This window comes from Apostichopus japonicus, chromosome 10, assembly GCF_037975245.1.
Source record: "Apostichopus japonicus isolate 1M-3 chromosome 10, ASM3797524v1, whole genome shotgun sequence".
In the NCBI taxonomy this organism is placed as follows: domain Eukaryota; kingdom Metazoa; phylum Echinodermata; class Holothuroidea; order Aspidochirotida; family Stichopodidae; genus Apostichopus; species Apostichopus japonicus.
The window spans coordinates 3,178,626-3,192,528 of record NC_092570.1 but is presented as its reverse complement, the minus strand read 5'-3'; the positions used below and the strand labels follow the sequence as shown (position 1 = coordinate 3,192,528).

At 37.8% G+C, this 13,903-nt stretch overlaps 2 protein-coding genes across 4 annotated transcripts in view; both read left to right on the top strand.

The window, feature by feature from the left end:
• Window positions 1-1,097: 1,097 nt before the first annotated feature.
• Window positions 1,098-13,903, top strand: part of LOC139974882 (phosphatidylinositol 3,4,5-trisphosphate 5-phosphatase 2-like) — a 41,367-nt gene continuing 28,561 nt past the window's right edge. Inside the window, exons 1-11 of one of the 3 annotated variants that reach the window (XM_071982396.1) lie at window positions 1,098-1,330; window positions 3,294-3,465; window positions 3,851-3,914; window positions 4,636-4,765; window positions 6,091-6,337; window positions 8,769-8,859; window positions 9,583-9,663; window positions 10,945-11,151; window positions 11,954-12,098; window positions 12,593-12,687; window positions 13,568-13,670. In XM_071982396.1, the coding sequence (XP_071838497.1) occupies window positions 3,320-3,465; window positions 3,851-3,914; window positions 4,636-4,765; window positions 6,091-6,337; window positions 8,769-8,859; window positions 9,583-9,663; window positions 10,945-11,151; window positions 11,954-12,098; window positions 12,593-12,687; window positions 13,568-13,670 (1,309 nt within the window). In that variant the 5' untranslated portion in view covers window positions 1,098-1,330; window positions 3,294-3,319. Of the gene's footprint in view, window positions 1,346-3,293; window positions 3,466-3,850; window positions 3,915-4,635; window positions 4,766-6,090; window positions 6,338-8,768; window positions 8,860-9,582; window positions 9,664-10,944; window positions 11,152-11,953; window positions 12,099-12,592; window positions 12,688-13,567; window positions 13,671-13,903 lie in introns of all 3 variants that reach the window. The other 2 variants (XM_071982395.1, XM_071982394.1) reach the window with 2 other exon arrangements.
• Window positions 2,402-2,950, top strand: LOC139975430 (uncharacterized). Its single transcript, XM_071983417.1, has one exon. It carries the CDS (start codon window positions 2,402-2,404, stop codon window positions 2,948-2,950), a length of 549 nt encoding a protein of 182 aa, XP_071839518.1.

Genomic DNA, 13,903 nt, shown 5'->3' with positions numbered 1-13,903 from the left:
AGTAAATTTATTCACAGATTGTTAGTTGTCATGGGTTCGAACAAATGAGGCCGATATTCTATCCTGAAACCTAGGGCAAAATGGGGCTGGGGTTTCCAGTTTGCCGCATCATTTGTCAACTTGCACTGGGTTCTAATGTTGATGTCAATTGGAATTACTAATAACAGAAATAATCCACCAAAAAATAAGGCTGCATGAACTTTATTGCAGATTTCCTGAGTGACGAATTTGTAATTTTCTCCCGAAATCACGCAACTAGATGGCTGCTATCCAGCCTGGCAAGTGCCATCTCAGTCCAGCGATCTGGCAGGTATTGAAATCTGAAATTTTCTTGGTACGCTGCGCGCCAACCTATGGTGGCGCTCCGCTTAGATAGTACTTGCGGCCGGAATACTCGAATCGATTAATTCCCCTCATGTCTCATATCGGTTGGACGCCCCTGCTTACAAGGCATTGGAAGTGTCATTTCCGAAGATCTAGGAGGCCTTTTTAGCTAAAATTTTTCGGTATGCTGCGCGCCAACCCATGCATAGTGGCGCTCCACTTAGATAGTAACAAGACGCCCTCCCAGGAGATGGTCAAGCCCCCAGCGCCCCCACTGAAAAAAATTCTTGGCTACGCCATTGTTCCTCATGTTATTTTCGTCATCCTAGGCTGGATTTGGTGTCCTTAACTTGAAGAAAAATATGGTGTACATGTAAGTGGAAAATAAGTTGTTTCCAGTGGAAAGTAATCAGCGGAAAGTAGCGTGTGCGGAGAATAACTGAACCTACTGAAATAACCTGCTGAAACTACTCGCCGGCCTGCCTCATAATTCTCCGGAAACTCAATAAAAGAGAATTTTTCATTTCAGTCGATGTTATATCTACGATTTTGACATGGATGTGGTTTCAAATACCGTTATATTGGCTTCTTTACCCTCCTCTCATTATAAACTCGAAGATAATTTAGTGATAATTAGAGGGCGTTCATTTCCCTGTTAGTGAACTGATAAACATGTTTATATGTTAACATACTTAAATGTGTATTGAACTTTGATCTGTGCTGAATTGAATAAATTCTTTTTCGTAATAAAATTCACAATCTGTTACACTTTGCGTACAAGAAAACTTTGACCAGCATTATCTCTGTATACACTTCGCGTACAAAATCATATGCAAACGGGACGGTTGCTCTCACATGCCCTGAAAGGTAAACATAACATCGTAGTGCACCTATGCTCAAGGAAATAACAACAGAAGAGACCCATACATCAGTAATGAAGAAGTGTAAATGTTCACAGATTCTTACGTAAAAATCAAGTCTTCATCATTGTAAACCAACAGCTGAGGTAACGTAATAGAATGTTAGTGTATACGCTATTATTTATTTCAATGTTAATTTCTTTATTTTAAAGTTGACAACGGAAGACATGATTTGTCAGAACGCGGAAGTAACAGCGAACTTGCTCCAAGGCTTAGTCTGTATCAGTACTTACGCTACGGTAGCACTCAGCACATATTAACATTTACAACAGCTTTCGCACTGATTAAGATCTCTTGTATATATAATACTGTTTGCAGTAATATTAATATTATTGCGTAGGCCTAGCAGAGAATGAGACTGATATGTTTGAACATACTACAAATATTACCTCTGTAAAAATGGTTCTTACTCAGGCAGGTGCTATATCCTACAGTACATTCCTGGGCTATACCTGGTATTAACGCTGTACAATCAAAGGTACTGTAATTTTAACCAAGTATAAATCTATTGTCTGTTGATCTTGGCCTGTAAGTGAGCATATTTATTTAATACTTCTACTAGTTTAAACTGCAACTGGCAAAGAAGTAAACAAAGTCATGTTATTGCTTGAATTCTGGTTTAGTGTGCACATCCAAGTGTATGTTTGGTACAAATCTATGCCACCTGAATAGATCTTTATTAACAATGTGTAACTAAGGCACGAATTGCCAAAAAGGTGGTCATCTGCTATTCATGTCAGTAAAAAGTGTTGTAATTTAAAGAACAAACATAACCTGACATAGGAACAGAGTTTCATCTTGGAGACACTCAGAACATTGATTTATTTGTGTGTAAAAATGATACAAATTGGAATGTCCCTTTGAGTTGCTTAGATAGCAAATTGCCTCAAAGTCAAAACAGAGCTCATCTGACCTCAGAATCTGAGACCTGTAACAGTAAGCTTGTAGGAAAGAGATTGATTTAGAGTATAATTTTACCCCTAGACTGATAAACCATACAGAAAAGAAACGCATATCACAATGCATATTGATAATATTAAATAGTAGAGAACACTGTTCAAGAGGTAGAGAGCTTTACCTATCTTGGTGCAAGTGTTTCAAAGGACGGTGGAGGCACAGCAGATGTTAAGAAGAGAATAGCCTTGGCCAGCGCACAGATGAAGCGGCTATCAAACATCTGCCAGGCCAGCGACATCAGCAGAAAAACAAAAGCCTCCCATTTCATGAGCCTTGTCTTGTCAATCCTACTTTATGGATGCGAGACTTGGAAACTGACAAAAGGAGAGGAAAAGAAACTTGACATCTTCCAGACCAAATGTCTAAGGAGGATTTACAAGATCAGATGGCAACAGCACGTCTCAAGTAAGACAGTTCTAGAGATGGCAGGGGCAGAGAAGATCAGCGAGGAGGTGAGGAGACGGAGATGGAAATGGATCGGCCATGTGGTGAGAAAAGACCAAAACGACGACTGTGCTGTGGCCCTCGGATGGACACCTGAAGGAAGAAGAAAAAGAGGCCGTCCGAAAACCACATGGCGAAGAATGGTGGAGGCGGAGCGGAACTGCGCAGGCTGGAGTACATGGAACTCTGCATGCCAAGCAGCTGCAAACCGGACCCAGTGGAGGATTGATGTCCGGGACTTGTGTGCCTTCTGGAAGAGAGATTTAAGGTTAAGGTTAAGGAACACTGTTCATATGATATGTTAGATAGGTAAAATTAAAGCAGTGCATGTACTGCTTTAATGTACTGCTTTACATGTACATGGTACACACTTTATATTGTGATACCAAATACATGTCTTTCAATTATGAGGTAGCGGAGGTACCTTACCACATTCACATCATGTAGAGAGAATCTCTCTACAAGCACCTCATGGTAACTATAGTATCTGCATGCAGTGCTACATCATCCAAATAATCTAATCTTCCCCCATCCTTTTCTGACCACCAACGACCCACTTTGTACCATATAAAATAGATCTCATCTTTTAAATAAAATACCTGTTTGAGTACATTCTTTAAAGGCATTTTTTCTTTCCTTTTCTGTTAGAGGGCTGAAAGAGTTCCTGCTGCACCATGGCAGGTATATCGTCATTTCAGTGGTACCATGGTAACATCAGCAGGTTACAAACAGAACGGTTGCTGCAAGAGCATCGGTTGAATGGAAGCTACCTTGTCAGGGATAGTGAGAATATTAGAGGGGCATATGTTCTTTGTGTCTGGTAGGCATAACTGCAAACATTATAAAATATTGTATTTATAACATCAATTCAGAATTCAACCATCGATAATTACCTTCCAAAGGATGGCACCGAAACCCTATCCAATAAAATGATTTGCTTCTGTGTCTGCATACATATGTCTATTTATTTGTCTGCCCATAAAAACCACCCATATTTTCGCTAATTTGGGAAGTACAAAGTGGCCATACCTGTAGACCCAAAATTCAACCAACTACCGTCAACTACTAGAAATAACCCTTTTTCGTCACAGAGTAGAACGAGATGTCATTGATTTCCGGTTCTCTCAAAGACTGAAGTTTTCCAAGTTATTTTTCAACGTATAAGGATAGTTTTGTAATGTTTGCTTTCTTGTATTCCTTCTCAGGTGCGATGGCCAGATATATCAATATCGAATTCTGCCGACCGCTGCCGGAAAGTTTCAGATGAAAGTAAGTAACACATTAATCCATCAATCTATCTATCCATCAATCAAATAATCAATCAATCAATAATAACAACAAAACATTATAAAGAGTTACGATTAACCATAAAAGTGGGAAAAACAAGATCGACAGATACTAATATGAAATAGGTAATTAGATCACAAAGATTAGTACATATAGGGGAAAGAAAATTGATTAATTGAGGAGACTACGAAAAATGTTTAGAGGAAAACTTGTGGAATAATTATCCTTTAGTGATCCAATGATCATCAATGTTATAAACAGTACTTAATGCATCTGGGTTTCATTCATAAGCATTGTTTTTTTCTTGTTGTTGCCACAAATGTTTAATGTTTCTATCCAAATCAGACACTTGCTCATGCACTGGTCATGTTGACTTTAAAGAGGCAGCTACCTTATTATTTGATCTGAAAGGGAAAAAATGATCCTGTCGTCACATTTTAGAATGTTTCGTGATGCTCAGAAAAGTGATATTTGGTTATGAAATTAACAATACCTGTCAAGCAAGTCTTCAAAAGACTCCCCTAAAACTTGCAAGTTCTGAATAGTATGTGGAAGGCACTGAAGATTAATATTCAAATGTGGTTCATATCCAGTGAAAGTGTTATTATACACTGAAAACTGAATTTATGTAATTCATAGAACGAAAAAAGTCAATGCATTTTCAACATGCTGACAAAAATATTTCCCTACCTTTCGTTCTCAGTATGCAAATAATATACGAGGGGACACATACAGCAATGTTTCCGAGCTCATTACTAGTGTCTCTACTCAAGGGCTGTACTGCCCTCTAAGAAATCCAGTACCGGTTGCTAAGGAAGACTATGTGGATACAGGTATGTGTCAGCTTCCTTTTAACATACTTCCCTCCTGGCTTACCTGTCTCCTTGCAACCTCAGCACTCTTGTTGCCTAGAATGAACTGGTAACCTTTTAACACTCTATGTCCAGACCTCTCCAGTCAATGCCTTCTCTTCTCATCTACCACCCGGAGTGCTTAAAGCGTCCATTTTGAGCTCGGATTTGGTATCGTTTTCTATCCATTACTCTCTTCTTGATACCATTCCATTTTGTTCGTGGTTAATTTTGATTTGGTTTGAGCATATCATCTGTTTCTTCAGGTAAGAAGAGAAAGAAAAGATGAGATCATTAGAGGGTCATCCAAAAATAAATAGTGACAGTTTTACAGTCTCTCTTTGTCAAGCAAGGCTTTCTTATGTGCCTTTGCAACATTTACCCTGGCTGCATTCGTTTTTGACTGAAACAGCTCGTTCGCTGCCGTGGACAGGAGTCAAACTTGGTGGTAATTGGTGATTTGCTCACACCCACACACCCAAGTGTACCCAATTCATATAGCCGCTCCCAGGGCACTGCACTGTGCCACAATTATGTTACCCCTGGGGGGGAATTCCCATAGAGTACAGCCACAAAACTGGTGCAAGCAACTATATTTACAAGTTACCTGGTAGGTCCACATTTATACACCTTGGTGAAGAGAGGCAATTCAAAAAAATAAATTGTCTTGTCCACTGACAACAATGAAATGATCCAGCCAGGATCTAACCTGCAAGGTATTGATTGCAAGTCCTTTGTCTTTCAATTTGACCACCATGCTCCACACATAAATACACTAACTTCCACGGTCAGTCAGTAGTTACATGTGGATAACAACAGGGTTGTGTGAATGGAGTACAGTTGGAGCAGGCAAGGGGACGATAGTCCCTTCCAAATTGCATGCAGGGTTAAACAGTTAAAATTACTCTTAGTTGATGTTACAAAGATTTAAATCTGTCCCACACTTTCCCCTTTCACCTCAGTCTACCACCAACGCTCTCTTGGGCTAGCATCTGTTCCTTTGGCACAAGATCAGTTAAAGGGGAAAGTTTCAACTCGCAAAGTCGATAAACAAATTTCATCAACCCAGGAGAAATTTTCTTCTCGTGTTAATTGTGAAGCTGTACGATCACAAATGGAGTATCCTCTGTCCATGGCTTAGTTGGGTCTCATTTTTTTGGCGAGAAATCACACAGACATTTTTCAATGTATTTATTCACACTCTACATATGACTATACCAGATTCACAATGCTGTCTGATAAACTGATAGGTTTTTTATTGTGTGTTATTTTTATCGTTAGTTTTTCGTCGTTCTTCTCTGTCACAGATGACGATGATGAAGATGACAGAACAGCCTCTCTCGAGAGCAATTCCTATTCCACTCAGGAGCAATCGAGTCGGCTGCTGTTAGCTCGATTGAACCAAATGGACATAAGTTCGTTGGATCGAGAATTTGTAGGATTTCTGAACAACTATGTGACAGCATTAATGGAGAGTGATTTCAATGCTTCCAGTATGAAAGATATGCCACAGCTAAAGACGATGATGGAACACCTCGGCAGGCCTCTCAAAAAGTAAGTGTCATATATCTGTGATATTTTGGTATCGATAATTGAGATTTTGACAGTTTTCTTTCACAATTAGGGAATTTAATTGTAGCAGATATTTTGTGTGCCACTACTGTAGATCTCACCCACGAAATGTTTAACTAACTCTTGTACAAGCCTTCACAGATAATGTCAAGAAAAACCCTGCCCAGAATCTCACATGCACATTATGCTAGATATTAGTACACATTCGATTGTTGTTAGATCTATGCATCGTTGAGTCTTGTTTTGATTAGGTTGCAAACTGTCAAATTACAGTCTCCAGTTTTGTGGCTCATGATGGCCATGAACTGTGTTGCAAATCACCCATATGCGGCGGGTTGCTCTCAGCTTGACTAGTCTTGTAAAACAGATTGAATAGTGTCTTAAAGTATGCCGTATAGTGAAGCACTTTTGTTCTGCTGTCCTTCTTTGGTTTGGCTATCCGTGAAATACACACAGACACAAAGACACACACTATGCACTGATATGTATGTACCAGCTGTGTTATGATCTGTATATATCTTGTATGTGATCTTTGTGTGATCTGTTTATGTGATCTTTGTGGAATCTATATGTGATCTTTGTGTGACCTGTTTTTGTGATCTTTGTGTGATCTGTATATGTGATCTTTATGTGATCTGTTTATGTGATCTTTGTGTGATCTGTTTTTGTGATCTTTGTGTGATCTGTATATGTGATCTTTATGTGATCTGTTTATGTGATCTTTATGTGATCTGTTTATGTGATCTTTATGTGATCTGTTTATGTGATCTTTATGTGATCTGTATATGTGATCTTTATGTGATCTGTTTATGTGATCTTTATGTGATCTGTTTATGTGATTGTTATGTGATCTGTTTATGTGATCTTTATGTGATCTGTTTATGTGATCTTTGTGTGATCTGTATTTGTGATCTTTGTGTGATCTGTGTGTTATCTGTATATGTGATCTTTGTGTGATCTGCATGTGATCTTTGTGTGATCTATATATGTGATCTTTGTGTGATCTATTTATGTGATCTTTGGTGTGATCTGTATATGTGATCTTTGTGTGATCTGTATATGTGATCTTTGTGTGATCTATATATGTGATCTTTGTGTGATCTATTTATGTGATCTTTGGTGTGATCTGTATATGTGATCTTTGTGTGATCTGTATATGTGATCTTTGTGTGATCTATATATGTGGTCTTTGTGTGATCTATATGTTGTGATCTATTTATGTGATCTTTGTGTGATCTATTTATGTGATCTATTTATGTGATCTTTGTGTGATCTATTTATGTGATCTTTGGTGTGATCTGTATATGTGATCTTTGTGTGATCTGTATTTGTGATCTTTGTGTGATCTGTGTGATCTTTGTGTTATCTGTTTATGTGATCTTTGTGTTATCTGGATCTTTGTGTGATCTGCATGTGATCTTTGTGTGATCTATATATGTGGTCTTTGTGTGATCTATATGTTGTGATCTATTTATGTGATCTTTGTGTGATCTATTTATGTGATCTATGTATGTGATCTTTGTGTGATCTATTTATGAGATCTTTGGTGTGATCTGTATATGTGATCTTTGTGTGATCTATATATGTGATCTTTGTGTGATCTATATGTTGTGATCTATTTATGTGATCTTTGTGTGATCTATTTATGTGATCTATTTTATGTGATCTGTTTATGTGATCTTTGTGTGATCTATTTATGTGATCTATTTATGTGATCTTTGTGTGATCTATTTATGTGATCTTTGGTGTGATCTGTATATGTGATCTTTGTGTGATCTATTTATGTGATCTTTGTGTGATCTATTTATGTGATCTGTTTATGTGATCTGTTTATGTGATCTTTGTGTGATCTGTATATGTGATCTGTGTGATCTTTGTGTGATGGATTAATGGGGATCTCCCAGCCACGCCCTACAGCAATAGAGGGCGCTGTCATATCAGTCCTAATCCATTCCTGCGAAATTTGACAAGCTGCAGTCTGTGAAATCACTGAGAATTTTTTTGAGGAATCTCTGACGGACACTTTCGGGCAAAGTACCTGCACTTTCCCGAATTCACACGTTGTGTGACATTTTCGAGCTAACATTTGGCTATTAACCACTCATAACTAGCACATTCTAGCGAAAAAATGTTGCCCACCATTCGTTTGGCAACAGTCACCTCCGCTAAATATAGCGTTGAGCATCATTATATTTGTATCCAAGTCTGCGAAATGGAACATTCTGGATTTACATTCACAAGATCTTTTATAACATATTTCACAACAAGCAGTTAGATTGAGATATGTTACAGCGCTATACAAAATCTTTGGAGGTTTGTAAACAAGATAGATCCGATGCATTACTACCCAGAGCAGTATCTGCAGCACTGTTAGAAGATCCCAGAATTTATTTTCATTTTCGTAATGTTTCAGAGAAGCGGAGATTTTTCTGGTCAAAATGAAAGTTCTTCACAGTCTCTTTGACCTAAAGAAGAACCCAACACAGAAGTATAAATTTCCAAGGGTAAGTTTTTTAAAAATTTTTTATATTTTCTTTTCGAACAGCAGTTTGAGCAAAACTTTGACAGATGTCAGTAAATGAGACGACTGGTTGGACTTTATATTCTGACCTCCATTTTGAAATCGGTTGACATGTATAACTGCTGAGTTCTTCTTCCTGTTTGGTGACCTAATAAACCAGGATATGAAATTGTCAGAGCTCAGATCTGATCATCATATTACCCATCCGTGAATGCAATCACTCTTCAGTAGCTGCATACATGTGTTTAGAGTGTCATCATATATCCTACTGTTATAGGATAGAAAACAGAATCATTATTAAGAAAGATACAACGAAGAGAGTTTAAATAACAGATCTGAGCTCTGTTTACTCTGCGTTAAACCTTTGTCAAGGACTAATGGTGTTGAAAGTCATCCAAAAGTGTGCTCCCTTGTTTATATGAAGTTGAGAGACCATGGTTCGGGTGAGTTATTAATTAACTCATAAAACAATTGGTTAATTAATGTTAAGTCTGCACTGGAGGAGTCGACATGATCCTCTTAGCCTTACAGGAGCAGTCCAGAGAAATCTTTTACAGCTGAATGTCTGAAAAGTGATTGAAAACAGTACTAGCACTGAGATTGTTCATTTTCCTCAAAAAAAAATTCTGCCTTGAAGTTGTCCTGTAAGTGTTGTTGTAATGCAGTGCATTTACCCATGCACATCCCATTTTTTGCTTCCATCCAGGCGGAAGAAGATATCAAATTAACCGATCTACTGAAGACAATGGCAAATTGTCAAAACGAAGTTAGATCGGTGGAGAAAACAGTAAGTTTCGTTGTAACAATGGGGTAGACTTTTGAACTTCAGTCCATGTGTGTGTGAAATGTTTGAAGTGCCTCAATGGTCATCATCAACGATGGATTAAATTTATCCAAACCTAACGTTGAGGGTCACTTTTCATTCATGAATATTTAATGGCTACACAAGTTGAGGTGGTTCAAGGGTCAATACGCTGTACTATCGTTGTACGTTGAGTTTTGTTGGAAAAGTTTTGATAGATGTCAGGGCTTTGAGAGGATTTCATTAGAACAGATTTATGATGCCACTCCAAAATAGAATAAACCTTGAATTGTCTAAGGGGTCGTATCATTATACTTAAGTAAAATTCTAATGTGTTCTCACTACATAAACAATTACACTGTTTATCCATTGGGAGGTATTTCCTGGCTTTGGCTAATAACCTTTCTATGTGTTTAGTTATTGAGAAAAGCCCCTACATTTGAAACAGTTGTGTTGGCGACACATGCAACTACATGAATACTAACAATGAAGATGACACTGTTAAAGCAGAACGTCACTTAAAAAAGTGTTCATTTCCTTTGGAATGTGTAATGTCAACCCGAATGTAAAACAAGATAATGGCTTTCTTAATTGTTATATATTGTTTAGTAGGTTTATGTGGTGTTAATTGTGATTATCTTCATAACATCACCGTTGGCAACCTTGTGCATATGCTGGGCTTTAGTTTGTTGACCCACGTAAATTGTTGACCCAGGAGATAAGCTTATAAAATTGCCCAAAATGATTGTTTTGTAAAGACTTCAACTATGACTACCTGTGCTCCATATTGAACAATTTGCTTCATTAATGCTGGCGTAAATATCATGATTATACAGACAAAAGTTCCAAAGGTCAAAAGAATTGAATCCATTCGATAATTTAAGAGGTCATTCAATGACTGAATGGAGGAGGAGGGTACCTGTATGTTTTTCATAGTTTGATCAACTTGCAATCCTCTTTTGAGTAAACACTGTGTAGGTCAAATTGGTAAAAGCAGGTGTAGGATTGGGGTGCACAGAGATAAAAATGTTACCATTTGAGTACGTTAAGTAGATGGTAAAGCTCCCATGTAGCTCAGAGACAGGGAACTTTGTGGCTTGTAAATATCCAAACCAAGTAGTTTTGGTAAAATTACCGAAAGAAACCGAAAAGTCTGTGTTAAGAATTGTTGCAATATGACACGATGGTAATGCAAATAATATCCATGTCTTGATGCACCTCAATTCAGCCAATGTACAAATCTCCTTCGATTTCCATTCCTTCCAGGCGTACTCCTGCTTCCAGACTCTATCCATATCCGATCCGACCTCACCCCTGGAACCTTCGACCACATCTGGATTGCTTGAGGATCGTAAAGGCGATTCATTTAACTCTACATCATACCAGCCAACAGAGTTACTGACAGACCCAGTTAACAGTCCTAAGTCGTCAACTTCACCTTCCCTTCCTGTTTATCCAGCGCAACATTTCGAGGTGAGTTGACTGTCATTTTCTTTAAGTGGAGCATCTGGCCATTAAGAAAGGTTAGGCTCAAACACCAAACTGTATCCTAACTATCGTCATGTAGCATTGACGCTTGTTGCATTTCTAAATGACATGAAGCATGACCTCGATCATGGCCAGTTGTTGATCAGCCAGAGGCAGTACCCATGTCAAAGATTGAACGTTGCTTGGACAACAGAGTAATCACAACTTTGTGAACAACACAAATTTGTAGTGCAGTTATTGTTCTCGTGCTGGATTTAATCTGCATCTGCTTGAAGTTAATTTAATAAACCCAAGGGTTAGTTAGGCAGCCATACCTTGGCTCAATGGGCAACCCTCTCAAAGTGGAGATAATGTTGATGAAAAACAGCCTACATCAAACCTTTTCTAAAGGATGTGAAATCAGGGAATGTTCATGCAGACATAGGTGAGTCAGTTTGTCCACCACTTATGGTTTGTGGTCTGTGAAAAGTATCTCACAAGCCTCTGACCATTATCTCATCTACAGAGGAAAATTTGAGGTACCCTCTCTTCAGCGTCACCGCTTCTCAGTTATTTTGACAAACAAGTTGCTCTGAAACAAATGAAATAACATATCCATGAATGGTTTCGCTCAACTTGGATTCACGGTAACGATTTTGAAATAGCAGGACCCTTTACTCCTGATGGGTTTTGAACCTAAGGAATGTCAGACAGACACTCCAATTGCTAGACTACTTGGCTCATCTTGATTGGCCTGAATCATTGAACCTTCTCTGGGCACTCTCTGATTTTTGTTCTTTCTCGTAAGGTGAGGCAAGAAGGTCGCAACATGGTGGAGGCCCTAAAGAGCAACAAGATGAAACTGACAGTCAACGTAACTCAGGGATTCCTCACGATAGTAAAATCCTCCAAGGATTTGAAAGATGAAATCGTAACCTACAAGCAGGACACAAGTAAGCTTGCAAGAGATCTTGTCATAATTTCCAGGTTTTTGAACCAATATCAACCCTTAGTTTCTAGTTGTTATAATTTATGTTTCAATCACTGATTCGATCTTTTGTAAATTCAGTGAATAGAGACTGAACAGTTGCATTGTTCTATAGCATCCCGGCCATCCTAACATAGTGTTAAGTTGGACAATACCAGTACTGTTATGCTGGTCCTAGGACATCAATGCTAACACTAGGCTTGAAATGACTGCTGTGAAAAATTTTCTCATTGTTTAGGACTACCCATCACAACTTTAATTACTATGCAAATCATACAATGAATATTCATATTCGAAATCATGGCATTCTTAGTTACTATTGTACAAGTTACCACTGTTCAAAATGCATCCTTACAAATATAAGCATTGTAAACTAATGCATCCAGGATTTTGAAAATGTCATCTGATGTGAATGGTCTCTTGTGATTGGCTGACTGTTCTCTGTCTTGCTTGTTTCAGTTGCACAACTCGTTAAATCGCGAGATAATAAAACAAGACTGATGATAGCTTTCAACAACGGGAAGAAGAAAGAATATTCATTCGAACATGCAAAGGTGAGCCATGTAAACGAGTGAGTCGATCATTGGATTTGGCTGCATTCGATGCATGATTCCAGATGTTGTCAATATTCAAAGCATATGCTGTGATATGTCTGACCTAACATTGTTAGGTCGTTATACAAGTTAGACATAAAAATATGTACGATTATTTTCTACGGGTTAAGCTTTGCATGCAGTGTAGGTCACACATAGAACTTTGACTTAGGACAACAAGGTGAAAGTTTTGTTTGTAACGGGTACCTGAAAGCTCTATTTCTCTTCAGACACGACTGTACCTCGCAATATTGCATATTTGAATAATTCTTTAGAGCAAACTCCACATAGGACTCAACACTGTGTTGTGAGCTTAAAAAAAGTGCATTTGCTCAGGAATTGTTTTGGTAACAAGTTAAGGAGAAGAATACAACTCAAGTCGCTTCTATTGAAAAAAAAGAAGAAAAGAAAGATTCATTTACAATAAAGTTTGTTCGTGAATAAAATATTTGTATCCCAGATTCTGTCATTTTCAATAATACCAATGAACTAAATCATTCTTAGGACTCAATGAACTTGAAAAACAATTATAAGTAAACAGCAACAACTCAACACAGAAAGGTTGCATTCTAGTGGCTGTCTAGGCTCAAAATGCAGTTATAATGCTTGTGAACATTTCTGTCTCCCCCTTGGAAACGTGATTTTATACAAAAGAAGGAACAATGAGAGGTCTGCTTCATAGGTCACATTGTTCAATATTTTTTTATTGCGCGAAAAATAGCTAAAAATGTTTATAAGTATTATTTGTTGTTACCGTATCATTTTAATGTCGACAACTTGATTTCTCACTTAATCTGTTCATTTGTTATTTTTTCTCTCCTTATTTTGCTGCATTATCCAGCAAAGGGAATATTTCTGTCAGTTGGTTCAGTCGATGAAACTTTGTCACACAAACAGCAAAGAAGTCGACCAAATTTCCGTCTTCATTGGTAGTTGGAATATGGGTGAGGAATAAAATTCAATTCAAACTGTCATTAATTGAAGTCTTGTTTGTTGCAATAGTGAAAATTTATTCCGAAGTTAGTTTGTTTTGCCTGTTATTAACAAAAATAATTACTTGTTAGTAGTATTATACTTAGTATTATATAAGCAATATCATAAGCAGTATCTCGTTTCATAGCTACTGAAGAAACCTTTACAAAAATGGGTATGCTTGACCAAGACTACATTTTCATAC